This window comes from Gopherus evgoodei, chromosome 18 (genome assembly GCF_007399415.2).
Source record: "Gopherus evgoodei ecotype Sinaloan lineage chromosome 18, rGopEvg1_v1.p, whole genome shotgun sequence".
NCBI lineage: Eukaryota > Metazoa > Chordata > Testudines > Testudinidae > Gopherus > Gopherus evgoodei.
Window position 1 is genome coordinate 18,748,653 of NC_044339.1, and position 19,336 is coordinate 18,767,988.

At 39.1% G+C, this 19,336-nt stretch overlaps 1 protein-coding gene across 3 annotated transcripts in view; it reads left to right on the forward strand.

Moving 5' to 3' along the window:
• PRDM16 (PR/SET domain 16) overlaps positions 1-19,336 on the forward strand; it is a 431,446-nt gene that overhangs the window by 202,875 nt on the left and 209,235 nt on the right. For all 3 annotated transcript variants that reach the window (XM_030537608.1, XM_030537605.1, XM_030537606.1), the window contains exon 3: positions 15,524-15,574. In XM_030537608.1, coding sequence (XP_030393468.1) covers positions 15,524-15,574 — 51 coding nt within the window. The remainder of the gene's footprint in view (positions 1-15,523; positions 15,575-19,336) is intronic.

Below are 19,336 nucleotides of genomic sequence, written 5' to 3' on the forward strand. Positions count from 1 at the left end.
TTCAGCTCTGTGTAAGCTCAAAAGCTTGTCTCTCTCAGCAGCAGAAGTTGGTCCAATAAAAGATGTTACCTCACTCACCTTGTCTCTCTCATACCCTGGGACCAACATGGCTACAACAACACTTCATCTTCCTAGGTAGATATATAGGCCAATATGTATCCTGGATAAGAAGGCTGCAATTTAGTATGAAGTATGATCTCTTCAGCCTAAACTCAGAGGTCTTAATACTTTAGAGCAAGTGTATGTCACTGCTGCCATTACCAGAAGATGTATGATCTCGCCTTATTTACTTATGATTATTACTGATCATCTTAACAAAGAGGTTATCAATATACAAAGTGAGGAAGAAATTCATTTATATTATTCTATCAATATCAAGGTCATTTTTATAACTAAAAAGGGTTGTGAACAAAAGATGGATGGAACATATATGACCGAAGCTAGCCATCTAATTCATTTACTTTACTCCCAATAGCAAAGTTTTATCGCCGATATCCAGAACAACATGTTTAACTTTTCAAGACAATTTTTGCTCAAATATGGAACTTTGAATAGAAATTTAATAGTATTTTATAGTTCTGAAGCACCTTTCATCAGAGGAGCACAGATCACTTTACAGTCATTAGCTTATTAAACCTGAAAATCAACTTGCAATGTTAGTATCGAAAGTATTATCCCTATTTTGCAAGTGGATAAACTGAGTCACTGAAGAGGTGGAAACAAAACACAGGAATCCTGATTCCTGCTCTAACCACTCGATAATGTGCCTTTCTCAGCACTGAGGATAGAAAACAGAAGTTCTTCTCCTAGTTTTCTGCTTCTAGTCAAAAGACTTCCCTGGTTCTATTGCTGTTTTTATTTTTTTAATCACCATTTCTATTCAAATTTACTTTTTTTTAGAAAATGAACATAAATTCAAAACTTTCCTTTTGTTTGTGTATGTACATGTGTAACTCTTCTCTTCTTGGCCTTAACTGAAGTGCCAAAATACTATATGAAAGACTTTCTCTGGTATTCCTAGTGTAGTTAGAAGCAAGAATTACCAGTTACATGATCCAAACTATAATCAAGTTTATTAACAGTGATTTAGCCATAGGCCAACGTGCAGTCCAAACTACACAAACCTTCTCAGTCTCCATAATTGTTCTGGAAATGTGGAAAACACTCTGAGATTTCAGGTACTTACTATATCTGGTCAGACCAGAAATATTAATCAAAAATGACCTTTCCTTCATGAAAAAGACCTATAGGATGAAATCCTGGTCCCAATGAAGTCAAGGGGAGTTTTGATGAGGATTTCATTTCAATTTAATAGGGATAATAGCAATAGAAATTAGTCTGAAACCCTATACAATTTAATGCAGAATGATGTCCTTTCTATATGAAATTCTATAACAGGGATACAACATTCTATTACATGCAGAAGGACTTTTCACAAAGGCCATGTGAGAGGAGGTCCTTCTGCATCCAGACCCAGCTATAAGCAAGGAGTTCAGAGGAAGCCATGAAAGCTGAAAAGAATGGGATTAGAGCTCCTGAATTTTTTATAAACCTCAGACATATTTTAGGTTCAGTCTGGGTTTGGGACAAAGGTTTTCATTGTTATTTGTCATCATGAGCACTAGTTTGTTCATTCCTAAATAAAATCAAACAAGGGACTGAACTGTTAACCTGGGTCAGAACCTCCTTGAATTCTAGAAACATTCCAGAGCTAAACTTTGTGCCTAGTCTTCTTTTTATACAGCAGGAGATTCAAAAGACCTCTCACTTGGGCAGCACTCAGACTCTGATTCTGAACTTTACAACTAAGGCCCACCTCTAAAGATGACTCTTAACATCCTACAAAAGAACTAAGATTAATACAAGAACTGATCGAGAAACTAGAGTCTCAAACTGAGTCAGAGCCAAGCCTGGCTTCTCATTAAGCTCTCACTTCTTTTTCTGGGAAAATTTCCTTTCCATGTCTCATTCAGGAGACACTTCTGTCACATTCCTCTTTTCTGTCCAGACTTCTCCTCCAGTTTTGTAAAGTAACCAGATTTTGTGGGATTATTTTAGTGCAGTTTCCTCCTGCACATATTATTATGTTTATCTGGGTGATTGCTTAGCTGGCAAGCCAATTATGTGGATACTCGCCCATAAACTTTATTTTCAAATGATTTCTTGGAATTTTAAGAGTGACCTTTTCATAACATTCAAGGGTTGCTCTCTGGTTGAATTTCAGCAAGACTGATGGAAAAAATGTTAAATGAAAGAAATGTGTTCCTTAATTAATTAATAGTGAAAATAAGACATTGGTTTGAGGGATGGAAATCCTGTAGTTCGCTAAAGCATACAGAACTGTAGTGCACAGAGTTCAATTATACCAAATAACACATGCGACACCTACCACACACGGTAAAAATAAATATATTTAATATTTCCTACATGGTATAATTGTCAATATTCATTGAGGGGGAAAGCTGAAGACCTGATTATGTCACCCTTACATTGAATCATACTGTGAATAGACTTGTTCTAATCAATAAGACTATTTGCGAAGCAAAGGACTACATGCTGTGAGTGAAGGTGGCAGAATTTGGCTACAAGGGCTGAGAGGGTGCTAGGGCTACAGTGGAAGTGGCCCAGGGAAAATAGGCAGCAGGTTGGAGGAAGGCGGTAGGTGGCTGCTGGCTATAGGGTCCCCGGAATAGGACCCAGCGTAGTGGGTAGGCCTGGGGTCCCCCCCACCCTTTGCACCCCACTTGCCAATGAGGAGAGTGGCCGGTATCCAGACTGCAGTTTGTCCTGAGACGAGGGGCTGGACCTTGGACTGCATTTGACTGCTGAGGCAAGTGGCGGGACTAAGGACTACCTGTCCCCTGAAAGGGGGGAGATACTGGGGTGGGGGCACAGCTGGAGGACCGTCCCAGAAGAGGACGCTGCTGTCCGGGGAGCGACACAGGTCCAAAGAGTAGAGACACCAGTGATGGCAGTTGTGACACCACTAGCTGAAGGTGGACTAGAAGGGGCGAGAGCTAATTTCCAGGACAGCCAGTAGGAGGCGCCGCAGTGTTGAGTCCCATCCTGTCACACAGGGGGAGTCAATAGGCAGAGCACAGGCCAAATCCAGATGGTGAAATCTTTTTATTTATGTATCATTATCATTATTTTTTTCAGGAGTCTGAAACCTGACTATACCTTAACCAAAAAATTTGGACCTTGACAAAAAAATAATAGACTATCCCTGTTGTATAGTGAAAGTTCTTTTTTTGTTCTTTTTCTGTTTTAATTATTTGCCATCTTGGGAATGTTGCTGTGGGACAGCTCATGTCGAGAGATGGGTCTTATGTTTCATTCTGGAAGCAGTGAAGCTTATACTCGCTCTATATTTTGGGACTTCCATAGGTATGGGCCTGCCACGTACAAATTACATCCTAGCTCCAGAGTCCCTAAGGAGTGTAGTCACTGTAGCAGGAAATGGGTGTGGTTGATTAAACCTATTTTTGTTTAAATAGTATAAATAAGTGGATCTTAAAAATGTTGTTGGGTGACTAAAAATGGAGGAATAGACAAGAATTTAGGCCACAAGTATCTATGTTTTGGAGTAGTATGAAAGGCAAATGCATCTGTTGTTTGTATCCAAAGAATACATATAATGAATGAAATACTTTTTCTTTTAGCAAAACTGCCAAACTTCCAAGTGCATTTCTTATGCTCATTAACACTGGACTTTAAGAGCCTGATAAGAATGCAATATAAAATCAAACAGCCCCTAAAGACTGTGAGATTATATTTAATACCCTCCTATCACCAGCCTCTGAGTACTTGGCAAGAGAAATGGTGACATTTACTAATCAGTACCCTCTCTTATTTGTCTTGGCTGAAAGTCTCAAGTCCTCAGCTTATTGAAGTTATTACAAATGCTCTCCATTAGATTGTATTTTACTTCCTGGTATTTGCAGAAGAATTTGATCACAATGTCGTGGAGGAGTTATGTCTTTAAAACGAAATGCAGGAGTTCAGATACTAGGCATGTAATTTGCATGTTTATTTTCTCTCTTGCAATCTTGTTCTTTAACTTATTCTTAGTGTTTGACATTCATTGTTTTCCCATCATCTGACCTTGACATTTTTTCACTCCTTTCTGCATGCACAGGCTTTTGTTTTGGGGGATATCTGGTGTTATTTATTACTAATATATGAATATCCTCTAACAGTTCATCTTTATAAATGTGCAATTAGCCCTCCTGAAGGTTGCCAGAAGAGATACAGCCTGGGCAAGTGGCCATGCAAGGTTCCTCTACAGTGTTCCAAAAATGTGCTTGATCTGCCTTTAGCAGTGAGGTCATTCTCCATGGCCTGCTCAGTCCTTGGCACCACTCTGTGCAGGGCCGGCTCCAGGCACCAGCAAAGGAAGCAGGTGCTTGGGGCGGCCAATGGAAAGGAGCGAGACGTCCAGGTCTTCGGCGATGGGTCCCTCAGTCCCTCTCTTCCTCTTTGAGCTGAAGAGGAAGAGACGGAGCAAAGGACCCACCGCCGAAGAATGAAGCGGTGCAATCGACTTGCCGCCGAAGAGCAGCCAATCAGCTTTTTTTTTTCCGCTGCTTGGGGCGGCAAAAAAGCTGGAGCAGGCCCTGACTCTGTTTAATACTGGTTTTACTGATGTGGAAACCTGTTTAGCTAGAATTGAACTGAGACCACCATCTGAATTTACATTGGTCACTAAATTCCTGCTAAATGAAAACAACTCTGGGACTTTGCAAACTCTCCTTTCCAATGGCAGTGCAAAGGCAGAATTTATCCTTTAGTGTGATAAGCAGCTTGGACATCCAGGACATCTGTTATGCCACAGATTCATAGATTCCAAGGCTAGAAGGGACTACTGTGATCATCTAGTCTGAGCTCCTGTATAAACAGGCCATAGAACTTCCTTCCCAAACTGTCTCATGATATACCACAACTTTAAGCAAAAGTATCACAATGTTGCATATTTTAATGTTACATAATTTGATTATTACATATAGAATCATAACCTAAAGTCTCTGTAACTATTAAGTATTGGGGGTTAATTATACTCTTCCCCCCCCCATATGCTGGTAGAAATTAGATGTCCCAATTCAGACCAATGTCATATAAGCTGTTTAAGAGAAACAAAATGTGTTTGTTCCTGAGGTTGGCAAAGAGTGAATTTGGCTTCAACTTCAACACATTATTATTCTGAATGAAACCAGACAAGTCTATCTATAGACACAAATTCTAACTCAAGTGTCCAATGTAGCATTTGGGTTATTTAGAGCCCTTCCCTGGACAGCATAACGAATCCATGCTGTTCATCCTCAGTCACCCTGCTCCCCCACCCCTGGTCAGGAAAGCAAATGCTGCCCTCCCATCCCCACTTTCAAATAAATATCAAGAACATCTTTCCTCCATTTTCTCTTAATTTCAGGTACATCAATTTTAAGTACCCAGAACAGGATATTGAAAAGTTCCTCAATTCAGCAGTGTTTCACAGACTCATTTGATGCAGAATATTATGGCTTTTCATCTGTCATTTGCCAAAAAATACAGCGAATCACAAACACTTTTTCTTTATGATGAACACGGGAAAGAAGTATTAAGATAACATCAAAAGAGTTTGTTATGGTGCCCGTCTTCCCCGTCCTTTGTTGGGAAGTAACGTTGCCATGGTGCCGTGTACAATAGAGATTTCCAAAGTCCTAGAAATGAGTTTTAAAGGACTGCTCTGGTGTCTCAGTGCACAAGCCATAGCATCCTGCTTATTGTCATTACCAGGCTGCCTTCCTCGTACTCTGCTGGCAGACAGTCTTCACAAGCTTGTCCCACTTCTTCTCCGGGATCTGACTGCACATGAGGTGCAGAGAGGGTTGGGAGAAACTTTACCATCACAAGTCCATGCTGTGATGAGTGGAATAAAATACTCAGCCATAGAAAAGGTGAGCTGAAACCAGCAGCTCATGAGACAATTAAAAGTTGTCAAAGCAAAAACAAACAAAGAAACAAAAAAACCAAACCTGATGAAAAGATGTTCCCTGGGGATCAAAGGTCAGATTTAACTTCGATATCTATTTTGTTTCATAAAATGAGCACGATTCACTGCTCAGGAAGGAATCCTCAACCCTCCTTCCCTCCAAATTGTACCAGTAGAATAATTCTTGTGCACAAAGTTAGCTTCACAAGGTTGTGGGGTTTTTTAATCAATTCACTTTGTCTCTATTAGCATTTGATATCATTTATGGCCTTTCCTACAACTCCACCTGGGAGGTCTCAGAGTGACCTTAATTTGAAGGAGCTCCTAGGTGAGGTCTTTGTATCTGCGTGGTGGTGTATTTCTATGTGGAGAATGGTGAGACAAAAATGACCATTAATCATGGCAATGTTTGAGGAACGTCAGGAGGCTGGGGTGAAGAGTGCAGCTTTGCACAACAAGGTGAAAACAGACACACACGTAATGGGAGATAATGTTTACACAGAAAGCGTCTGGATTAGGGTTAATATTAAACCAACTCCTTCCCTGTCTGTATTCAAATAATGACAAGGACCTGAATTTTCCCCATTATGCCTAGGTATTTCAGCTCATTGTACACTGCTTGGGGACCCCTGTAATTGCTAGGCTCAGCAACGGGAAGTAAGGGTATTTTTAGCTGTAATTTTGGACTTCTTAACTTTGGTAATTTTTAAAATCAAACTATTAATTATTTTACTTTATTAAATAATGGGGCAGCATGTTCAGTTGGTTAGGGCAGAAGATTGTGATTCAGAGCCTCTAGTTTCAGTTCCTGGTTTTGCCACTGACCCACCTTGTCACCTTGGGCAACTAACCTGAACTCTGTGCCTTGGTTTGTCAGTCTGTGAAAAGGATGTTCCCTCCTCACCAGGATGTTGTAAGGTTTACATAATTTAACGTCACTTTTAATCTTTTGAAAAACTTGGTTAAAAATCACTATGCAGGTTGCAAAGATCAGCTAAACATTTGGATTTGAATCCAAAGTTAAAATCTGAGAGTTAAAATGTGGTGTTCCAGTTTGGGCTTATGTCCAATTATTTCTTAAATGCAGAGAAAATGGGCAGAATAAACAAAAAATTATCTAAAGTTGTATTTAAAGTAGATCATCCCTACAGTTTCAACATGATTTTGATACTTTAAAAAATCATTACAGTACATAAGGATCCAAAAGTGTTAGAAGTGCGCATATTTACTTCATTTGACTTCAGTGGGCTTTATATAGGGTCCTATAACTTTTTAAAATTGTGTGTGTGTGTTGTGTTTTGCAGAGAGTATATTTACATATTATATAAAAACACAATAATAGATAGTAATGGAAGGAAGAAAGTGCATAATTGTTCACTTACTTTATAGGGTGACAAATGAAGTCCAATGCATAGAATGACATTCATATACTCTTAGTGAACATACATAAAGTATGTTATAAACGTAAGGACAGTTACTACAGAGCTGCAGTAAGTGTTTTTTTAACATTAATATCTTGGCTGTCTAATAAATTTAATATAAAAAGTCTTTACACATAATGTCAAACTACTAAAAATCTACAAGCAAAAGATTCTTATTTTGTTGTTCAAGTGCCAACTACTGGATTTTGGAACAGATCAATTTTTTGGTTTCATTTCTGTATCTGAAAATTGGCAAAGAAAGAGAAAGAAAGGGTGGATAGCAGAGGGGTGCTTTTATCGAGTTGTAGAGATGGCGATGAGAAATGGTGGTTTTGCCAGTAATGTGAATGACTATGAAGATTCAGGGTCAAATTCTGAGCTCTGTCAATGTGAACCCTGAATAACTCCACTGATCGCAATGGGGTTACTGAGACTTACACCAAGGCCCAGAGTTTTAAAGGTATTTGGGTGTTGCTGCTCTGTGTTGCACTAGCTAACTGATTTAGGAGCCTTAGTCTCATTTTCAAAATGCCTAAATTCCTTTTGAAAATGAGACTTAGGCTCCTAAATCAGTTAGCTGTTGCAACACTGAGTGCAGGAATGCCTACATACCTTTAAAAATCTGGGCCCAAAAGGCCAATCTTTCCACCAGCCTTTGGATAGAAAGATATTTTCTTTATGAAAGAGGCAGAAATCGGGTAGGGGAGGGAAAAGAGGGTGTTCTGGTTTTTATTTTTGTTTTTGCCAAGTACTATATATCACTACTTGTCTAATATAATTTGGAGGTGAAAAAGAAGAGATCTCCTTGTGTGCTTCCAAGGAAGCGGCTATTGAACCAGAAAGATAAATCAGAAAAATTCAAGGTAGAGTGGCCAATTGACTATGATTTAAAGTGAAAGTCCTTATATGTGTTCATGCACTAAAACACAGACAGGTATGTCATTTGAAAGGACATCCATTTTTGTGCACCAGGAGGAAGGGAAAATAATAATTGTTGTCCTCTTTGCAGTGACTGCTAGAATTGAAGTGTCCCAAGCATTGTCAGTTTCTCCATGAGTATGAAGGATTTGTAGTACAAGGCAAAAGTTCTCCATGGAGGAATGGTAAGAATGTAGCTGAAACAGATTTGGGTGTTTTTATAATTGAGGGCTGTCTCCTGAAAGGTGATTGGCACTCTGGCCCCAATCCAGCAGAAGACTTTGTGTGTAGTCCTATTAATTTCAATGGGGTTACTAATACTAACATGCTTGAGTGCTTTGCTGAATCAGGGACAGAGCCCTCAGCACCTCATTGAATCAAGCCCTAAAATAATGATTAAAGCTTGAGATACCTAGTTTGCTTTAGGTCCCAGCAGGGATATCTTCCTCTAAGCCAGCCTGCAGAAAGAGAGCAGAGAGTTGGTACAGATGGTGAATAACTTAGCCATCTTCCTGGTGCAGGGCAGAATAGGCAGCTGCCTGACTACATGGGATGCACTTTGGCAGCGTGCACCCCTCCAGCTAGTGCATGTTGTTAATCAGTTGAAGGGCAGGCCATTTCCCTTAGGTGACAGACCATGCCCTGTTGGGACTATGGTGCATTAATCGATACTTTAATGGCATTCAGTGCAAGGTTAAATCCTGCTCTGGTGTATATGGAGAAGCCTACAGTGACCTTCCTTACTAGTGCACCACAGATTATTTTAAGAAACATATAACAACTTGAACGAAACTGGTTGATTGCATGAATCTATCATTTTATTCATAGTTTCCTAGTATTGTGCCAAGATAGTAAATAGTTCGGATACTAGAATTTAATTGACCTGAGCCTACATCATGGTCCTCATGGCAGACCTTTATGCTCAGGTGGGATCCCACTGATTTCAGTGAGGTTCTGCTTGGGCACAGGAGTCTGGATGGGGCCTAGGTTTATAATTCTGTTTTCGGGATTTTCTGTTGATGTCCCTGAAGTCTGCAGTGCAAAAGCGTGTAGAAGATTCCTGCTTTAGTTATGATCAAGGCTCCTACGCTTACCTTTAGAATCTGATCCTGCTCTCTTGGTTGAAAGGCATTGGATACATAATTGCAAAGTATCGTTATTATGATTGATATAGGTAACTGTACTGTGCCTTGGTATATCGTTGTGAAGAATGCTGCAGTTAGCACATAGTTGCTGTTGTGATTTTCACAGATTAGATAATCATAGATGGCAGCACTTGAGCATATGCTCAACTTTATGCATATACTTACGTCCCCTTGTCTTCAGTGGGATGTAAGCACAGGTTTAAGCACCCTTCCTGAATAGCAATGCTTTTCTGTATCAGGACTTAGTAAACAGCTGAAGATGTTGATAAAGGAAAAAGCTTACAGGACATCTTTGATCTCTTCATCTGATGGAAACAGTCGACAAATTCTACACTATATTACATGGTTGTAAATCTGTAGGAAAATACATAAGAATCAGGATTTGCATTGATATTATGAGCAGAGTTCGGCCCATTATATAGCTTCTTCACCCTAGAATTTGCTGAATATGTCACACCATGCCCATTTCAGATTTTTGTTTTAAATGACAGTTTATCTGAGCTCAGAGAATGAATGGATAACATTACTATTTACATAAGCTCATTGTGATCTGTCTCAGTAATGTAATCAAATTAAGGTTAACTGCAGCTGGAGAATGCCAGCTTGTAAACTGTTTTTCAAAAAGAATCACATGGCGTTACTTGACATGTTTAGTATACATCTGGGAGGCTTTGCAAAAATTATAGCACATCCCTAACTAATGTAACCAAAGTCGGGATTCTGCTGCCATCAGTTCCCTAAATCCAGGAAATGAAATCCAGTGATGTTCTTCAACAATTGGAGGAGTGATACCTCCAAACAGATTCCTGTAACAAAAAATTCTCTGACATGGCTGCTGCTGACATGTTGTCTCTTTTGGCTAAAAACAACAGTACAGTTGATAGAAAAAGCATATGGTGTAAATTTTGAGTACATTTATGAACATCTGTGTTAATTGCAGAATTACAGCCCTCTGTGCGTGTCAAGCACTGCATTTAGTATTATGGCATTTGTATAAGATGAAGTCCAGCCTGAGCTAGAATTACCCAATGGGTGGGTTTTCAATTTTTTTGTTGCTGACACACATCCTTTATGATGGTACTTTTCTTATTATTTGTATTATATGATGGGTTATGTTTATCTGTCTTACAGTAGTACTTAGAGACCCCAATGAAGATCAGGGACCCTTTTCCCTACAAACAGATAGGGTATATCTACATAGCAGTTTAACACCCATGTGTGTCCCATGTCAGTTGGCTTGGGTTATGGGGCTGTAAAATTAAAGGGTAGATGTTCAGGCTCAGGCTGGAGCCTGGGCTCTGTGATCCTCCCAGTCCATGGGACCCTGAGCCCTGTGAGTCCAACTCAGCTGACACTGGCCCAGCAGCAGATGTTTAATTGCTGTGTAGACATACCCATAGTAAATGACAGACCCTTCCCCTAAGATCTTACACTCTTTAAACACACAAATTGTTAGTATTGCCACAATAGAACTGGGGACCTGAGGTGTTTAGAGATTAAAGGACTTGTCCAAGTCTCAGAGAAAGTCTGTGGCGCAGCTGGAAAGTAATCTCAGCTTTCTTGAGTTCCTGTCTATTGTCTCAACAACAAGACCATCCTTCCACTTTAAAGTCCTTTGTAAGAGGAAAGTATTACCTAGAGATTGGATCCAAACCAAATCTCAGATGCTAAAACCTTGTTTCCCACTCTTGAATTTGGAGGAGGTTCAGATCTGGATCTTGATTCGATAGCTGATTGTTCTATAACAAGTAAAATCAACCCCCCAGATCCAATAATAGGAACTTTGGAAAAATTCAAATTAGGATCTCCATTTTGTAGCTTAGTCTGTCAGCAGTATTATCATTCTGGTTTACACAAGGCAGACTGGCTTATCCAAAACTGGAGCTTGTTGGAGAAACTTTGGTAAAACAGGTAGTTCTTCTGAAATGAAAATGCCTCACAAAATCAGTTGATTTTGACAGAATTTCATTTAGGAAAAAAATGAGGGGAAAAAAGTTCTGACAACATCGAAGTGTCTTGCTTTCAAATTTTTTGAATGAAAAGCTTCAATTTTTCAGTTTTAAATGAAAAGCTTCATTTAGAATATTTTTTAATTTTGTATTGTATATTTTAATATACTATAAACATTTTAAAAGGCAAAATTGAAGTGAAAACATTTTGATTTTGTTGAAATGAAATGTTTCCATCAACCCAAAACAATTTTTTTCAGAATTTTCCTTCACAGAGAATTTTTTCCACTCCAGTTTGAAACAAGCCATACATAGAAATCCTAAAATCCTTTTCAAAACAGAATTTACATCCTCAGCTCAAATTTGTCCAAAATCACAAAGGAAAGTTGTGTACGAGTTGGGATTCAAATTCAGGAGTTCCTGACTCTGAATCATGTGTACAGAGCATATAACAGGGTGGATCTGTCCCATGTTAGAGTGAGCAGGTACTGGAGTCAGTCAAACCCTGTTCCAGGTGTTTTGGAGCACATGTGGGGAGAGAGAAAGTGGTCCTGGAATGATAAGTAGTGTCTTGGTGGTTCCAAGCGACTGTTTCTTTAAGGATGCAGGACAAGGAGCCTTGTGGTGCAGGGTGAGGCAAGGCTCCCTTCTCTCCCAGTAACGCAGGATGAGTTCTGGGAAACAGGATAGTTTATCACCCGTTTCTTCCCTCATAAGAGCTGAGACACCGACCTGCAAGGAGGCCTGCCTGCTGACCTCTCCCAATTCAGAGAAGAATGGATTTCAGCAGGAAAGGCCAGCTGAGGGAAGCTGATCCAGGTCTGCAACTAGCAGGAATAAGCATAGCCCCAAGGAGGCAAACTTTGAGACTCTTCTGTTAGGAGAAGACTTTGGAAGAAAGCTACTCAGGAAGGAGGGACTGGGTGGAAAAGCCTGTTTGTGTTTGAATTTTGAAAGGAACTTTAAAGAGAAGACAGGCCCTCAGGGATGAGGGCCTGGGCCCAGCTCGAGGCTGGTATGAAGACTCTGTGGGGTTTTTGTTTGTCTTTTTGACTGGTGTACCCCAGAAGGGGTGGATTTTTGTTAAACAACTTTAGCCAGAGGACCAAGTCACTGGAGTAGCCAAACCAGGTTGTGGGCACTTTCAAAGACGCCCTAAGAAGGAGAAACAAAGGCAGGGCCACAGCAGAACCATTAAGGCCATGGGAGCCGGGGGGGAGGGGAGGGCGGCACTCAAGAATGGCTACCCAATTAGAGAGCACTAGAGCACATCCCAATTTGCACTTAGTTCTCACTTTTTTTCTGTGCATTTATGGTCAAGTAAAACCAGTGCAATATGTCCTCTGAATGGGTCAAGAACGTTGCTCCATCATTTTTAATCAATAATATTTTATAGTACTTTGCATATAATACTAGGATTTATTTGTTGAGCAACTTTCATCTGAGTGTGTCATTGTTTCACAAACAAATTAAGGCTCATACGATAAGTGTATTTACACTATCATACAGAGGATTAGACTGGAGTAAAGAGAGTTTAGTGACCTGATTCTCAAAGGGCACTGAGGACCATGACTTCACCGTGAAGTTAGTGGGAGCAGTGAGGGATTATTTAACACCTTCAAAGATCAGGTTGTTCCAACAGCAGCGCAGTGGAATCTACTTGTAATGGTGCATGTTAAACCTATTTAACTTTCAGCATTTCGGGCAGCTGGTTTCTCTTCGTATTTTTTTTAATATTGCTCTAGTGTTCACCTTTCACTCTTGTTTGCTTTTAGCTATTTTCCAAACCACAATTTCAGTATCTATTAAAAGTTATGTAAAATATAGAATGAGTTAGAATTCTTAATATTTAAAGTATGATATGTTGTTGTTACAGCTGAGCTCAGAAACATTTGCCAACATTTTATAGTTCAGTGAATGGGTCAATCTCCCCTGCCCTGGGTCACAGAGGTCCACTAACGTCAGGCTAGGTCCTCACCTGGTGTAACTTGACATACGTTAATAATAATAATAATTGATGTAAGTTAGCTATCAGAGCCAGTGAATTTACACCAGTTGAGGGTCTGTTTTTTGTTGTTTTAAAAATGTAAAAAATTCTTTAAAATGTGTAACATTTCTCATTTTGATAACCTTAATTTCCATCTCAGTTTTTTGTACGGTCTTGCTGCTCCAGTTGACAGCCAGATTGTACTGACACATTGCATTTAGGGTGTAATCCTGCAAGGTGCTGAACACTCCAGCCCCACACAAGCACTTAAGCAGACGCTCTATTTTAAATGTATGAGCAGTCCCATCAAAATAAATGGAATTTCTTAAATGCTATGTTGAATTGGAGCTAGAGTACTGGCTCAAGCCTTTAGCATGCCTACCTTGATGGATCTTTACAGCATTTTGTAGAATTTAAGTACTTAACCTGCCCATCTGCCTGCTTGCCTATATCTAATTTTCACCATCACCAAAGTGCAGTCACTCTGAGGCAGAATCATGGGGCAGTTCTCTTCCCGCACACCACAGCACTACACAGCTGCCTGGGGGAGAACATGGAGAATACCGTATGCAAGTGCAGGAAGAATTTAAATAGGTAGAATATGAATAATTCAAACCAGAATCTGGCCAATTCTCTGGAGTTAGGACAACACCTACTGTCAAAAAAAAATGCCATAAGGTCTTTAATGAACACAAGTGGGTTGGAAAACACTGATGTTGGATCTCACCTCAAAGAGATCTCCAATAGCTCATTCCTCCAAACCCATACCATACCCGTCACCAAGTCTGTGCTGCTGAACCAAGGGAAGCCATTGTTAATGAGGGGCTTGCCAATCTAATTCTCTGCAGTGCTGAAGTGCTGGAATGATTTTTATATTGGGGGTGCTGATGATGGAAACCATGTCTTTGTTATTACTATTTCAAGGCAGTGGGAGTGGTAGCACCCTCACTACCCCTAGTTCCAGCACCAATGCGTTGAGACCTCTGTGATTTATTTCTTCTCTCTCCAATGTTAAGTGTGTGAGGATTTCTCTAGCAGATATATTAGGATCTTCTGCAGACTTAGCTTAATTATTTTCCAGTGCATTATTTCTTTACATCTAATTGAATTTTTAGACAAAATTGTGCTGCTGTGGAGCATATTGAGTGCTGGTGATTACCTGGTATCTACTCCAGAAATGATTGCATCACCACCTCTGGATTTTCCACTGCATTCCATCTTCTCTGCCTGTACTCTAGGCTGGATGCTTTTTGTGCTTTTTTTGTATGTGTGTGTCTCAGATCTAAAGAAATATTAACTAGAACAGTTGAAAATTTTCAGTGCTTCAATGAGATATTTTTGTGAGGAAAAACTTGCAAAATGTCTATCTGCTCTAGAATAATGATAATTAATAATATCAGTAGGGCTGGTATACCTCCAAGTACATAAAGTATTTTGAGATCCTTTGGTATGGAAAGTGTTTAATACATTCATTCTGTTACTTGAGTGGAATGCTGTGAACTGGGACATCCCATTGGTGAACCTGTCTTTCTTATTAAGCCATCCATTTAAGAGGCCAGACTATTTTGAAAAAGTCTTACAAAGAAGTAAACAATTATACTGGATAAAAAAATATAGGAACAAAATAGTATGTATGGCATTCCACCTTTATTTTGTCACTTTTTAATCTTTGTTATATTTTGTTATTTTTATTATTATAGATTTTAATATCATTGTTTATATTAAATGTTACTTATTATTTTAAAACAAGATTGAGAAGCCCACAGCTAGCTAGAAACCACTAAACCCTTGGCACTAGCCAAATATGCCCCCAAGAAGTGGAATTTATTGACTTCAGTGGGATTTAAGCATGTACTTAAGTGCTTTGTAGTATTTGGGCCTGAAGCAGCGGTCTTAACCGCTTACCAATTTTAGACTAATTTAATTCTATGACAAACATCCCAGAATAAAGTGACTGCTTAGGTCCAGTGCAGTGTATTTTTCTGGTGGTAGTACTGGTGTAAGTATTGTATCTAACTTTGAAAACGTCTACATAGGTTTGCTGCATTTGAGGATTCTGGCCTTTATAGTGTACCTAATAACGTTCTTTTTTCATTGCAGATTGACTTATTTTTGTTTTTATTATTTTACAGCAAGTACTGACTGATCCTGAGGTGGCATCCCAAGAGGGCTGTATAAAAAAGGTAGGAAAAGATTTAATCTTATCCAAGTTGTGTTCATTACTTGGCTTTGTCATTATCTTGATAGTTTTCCATTTCTATTTGCATGTGAATGTGTAATAAATGTAGTTATCAAAATACATGAAAAAGGCTTTCAGAGCTTCTTTTCCATTTCTATGAGCACAGGATTGTACCCCTAGTTTTATTTGGGGATACTTCTATGTGTGATTTGTGGATCCAATACTTATGTAAAAGGAATCCTTGTTACAGTTATAGCCTAGGCAATAGCTGTTCAAACCTGGAAACCTGATTTTCCAGTGAAATGATGTTTGTCCATACTTCTAAGTAGAAGTCAGTTCACCATATGATGGTTATTTGAAATCAAAGGGATCTGGTATGCATGAATAAAATAACAGAATTTAACTAGTCTCATGTATTACCGAGCTTTTCCTTGATTTGTGACATCTTAAACTATATTTCCAGAGAAAATCTGGTTTCAAGTGTATTTTAGCTGTATTATAATTTCTATAAATGTCTATACTGTAACTGTTTGACAGCCCCATAAAGTACATGTGTCAGTAGCCTGTCTAGTGTTTTGGTCAGGATCATTTTAAATAACATTCTTTCCACTGGTATCTTTGGTTAATGGTATTATAAGGTAAAGCATAGCAAGGCTATAATCAAACATGACTATCTAGATGCCTATAAGAGGGGTAGCTTATCCTTATCCTTGTTGTTTTAGTCATGAGTTGGCTTTAATTCCTTTCACATGTTGTTGTCTTATAAGAAATAGACACATATGAGATTCAAAAGTGTCAAATATTTGAAGTTGGAAAACTGCAACAACTGCCATTTTATTCACCCATTTAGGCTATCTTAAATACCATTTCTTAGCTCTGAAAGTTAAAAGAAAACACTTGTGCAGTTCTGCCAAACACAGTGAAATCTAATACTTGTCAGGCTCCGGAGTTAGTCTGAGAACAGATATTTAGACATATCTAGGTCCAATATGGACCATTCTGTTCACACCACGTTGAGCAAAATAACCTGTTATTTTGGAAGCTAAGCTTTCCTCTGTGAAATGTCTTTTGACCATCTATTGACCTTGCAAAAGGACCTATAGCAATATTGCTGAACTTTTTACCTTGTTGATCTCCATAACTCATTTCATGTTTGTCTGTGCCTCAGTGGGATCCTTTTGTCTGAGCAGACATGGTGACAAGGTGGCAGGTTATTATCATAACCCACTTATCACAAAGATAGAAGTAAATTCTCCATGGCCCAGGGACTGCTCAGCTATTTCTATCTGGTAGTCTTTAATTACAATATTGCAAATCCACATTCAACCTAAAAAGAAGGCTTTGAACAAAGGAAGAGTAGGAGGAGACATTAAACAGACATCTTCAGATATAAAAAAAAACCGTCTAGTTCAGTTGTACTGTTTTTGTTACGAAGTAAAAGATGACATTTATTTCCCCCTTCCCAAAAGCTTTCTTGCATCTTCAAAATTCTCTTACTCCAAATGTAACACTGGACAATTATGATATTTGACAGAGGGACTGCCACTGTGGCTTTTTCTTCTAAATGCATTGTAGAGAAGCACTAGTGGGAGTTTATGAGGTGATAAATTTACTGGAGGATGGGCAGTAGGGTTTTACAGCCAGGGTAAAAAAGGTCAAAGCATTAAGGTAAAGAGTTCAAGTCTAAACTTAATGGCTTGTGAAAGGACCATTGCTGGACAGTTTTTCAGACAGGGGGGTGGGGGGGAAGAATGAATGAAAAATAATCCTGTATGATTTTTGCAGCATCAGGACAGGGCTGTGTGGCCTAATTTTTTATAAGAGTAATCTTTGCTTATCTACATTTCACTGTGACAGTGCAAGAAGCCACTGGGGGAACATTTCAGTTCCTAAACTTGCTGAATCACTAAATTGCTATACCCAAAGGGATACAAAATTTTCTGGGGTTTGATTGCTATTTAATCCTCTTCCTTTTGAGGCATGTTGGAGGACAGGAATGTGGCTCACTCCCCATCCAGCCACCAAGACAGACGTGAATGTAGTGGGTGGGCCAGTCTAGGCTGGAAACAAGGGAAGTCCGAACCAAGTGGAGGGTACCATTGTTTGGAAATGAGTCATTTAGGTGGCTGTTGCATCAAAGGTTCTGAAGGGGGCAATAGCAGGGAACATCAATAGGGCATGAGAGAGAAAGACATGGAAGAGAGAGAAGACCTGAAAAAAGGGGAAGAGTGACAGAATGAAGTACAGTTGGAGACACGTGACGCTTGTTTAGTTTAGACCCTTAACATAATTTTTCCTGGTTAAATTACCAATTGGAGGAATGTTCTACTTTCTATCGGTCCTTTTCCACTAATAAACTGTTTGTGAAATGCTCAATAACTTTATTTAGAGGACTCTACTTTATTGTATAATAAATAATGACTTTCATTTAGCTTGAAGTAAAATATATAATTATCTCAGACTGTTTTTTTAAGGTTCAAATAACTTTTTCACAGTGTGTTATGGCCTCCACATGTCTGGGTTCTTTAGCTGCTAGAAGCAGAAGTGTCATACTAACACTAGAAGGCTGATTTTGGTGGTGGTACTGGCCTCACAGGAAGCAGGAAGTCCCAGGAATCTAATAAGAGGACCTTTTCCCATGAGGTTTCCAGCCCAATTTTGTGAAATCTACAGATTCAGATAGTTCACACAATAATTCAAACTTCTAAGCAAGTGCATTCCAGCCAAAGTGAACTGCCATACATTTTTGTAAATTTGCATATTGTTAGCTTTGATTGCATTGTGCCAATACATGGTTTGGATTATTTTTCTGGAGGTTGAAGTATTTGCTTAAAGAAAATCAGGTAATGTTCACATTTCTTTAGTGTACTGCATATATGCCTTCAGGTAGGTGCACACGGCGCACACACATTTTTATGTGCATAGATATAGATATAGATAGACACAGATTGCCATACACATTTTCAGGGACATCTTCTCTGATTAAATCTGCTGCCCTCTATTTTATTTTTTTTAAAGGTCAACTCATGTGCTTTTTATCTGCATTTTCCAAGCTTTCCCACTGCAGATAATACATCTAAAGATCAGCTTGATATCATTATCGTTTTGATTTGACTTCGGAGGGACATGAAAGATAATACTCCCTGTTCAGCTAGGAAATGATGCCAATGTCCATTGCATGATGCTTTTATGTCTGATGGGTAATTCTACTTGTATTTAACTTTGCTCTAAAAGTCACTTTGGATGAACATTTGAGAATTACGCTGAGAGAGGCTCAGGGTATAGGGCTCCCAACCAACCTCTTCTGGATGGACTGTTTTTCTAACTGTGGTGACAAGAGACCTCAGGGACTTCTCTCTTCAGTAGACTCTCTATTTAGTCTCTGTTTACTTAGAGGGAATAGCCTAAGGGGCTACTGGAGAGAAAACATCTGTGGGAGATAATCTATAGAGTTATCTATCTATCACTCTTGTCGACCCTGTCTCCCTTGAGAGCAAGCTGAGAGACTTGTAATAAAAAGGCATCGCTGAAGAGGCTTTAGGGACAAATAAAGAGACATGTTAAGGGCCAGCTGAAAATGGATAGAAGGCATTATTAAAGCTCAATAGCCATCTTATCAAAATCCAATAGGATAGACATTTGGCAAAAGGTTTGAAATTTATTCTTTGACTTTCTGGAGAGCCTGAATTTGTCCATTGACAAGACTGTATTACACAGAGTGAGAGATACCATCAGCTTTAAAAGAGTTAGATTCAATCTGGTTATA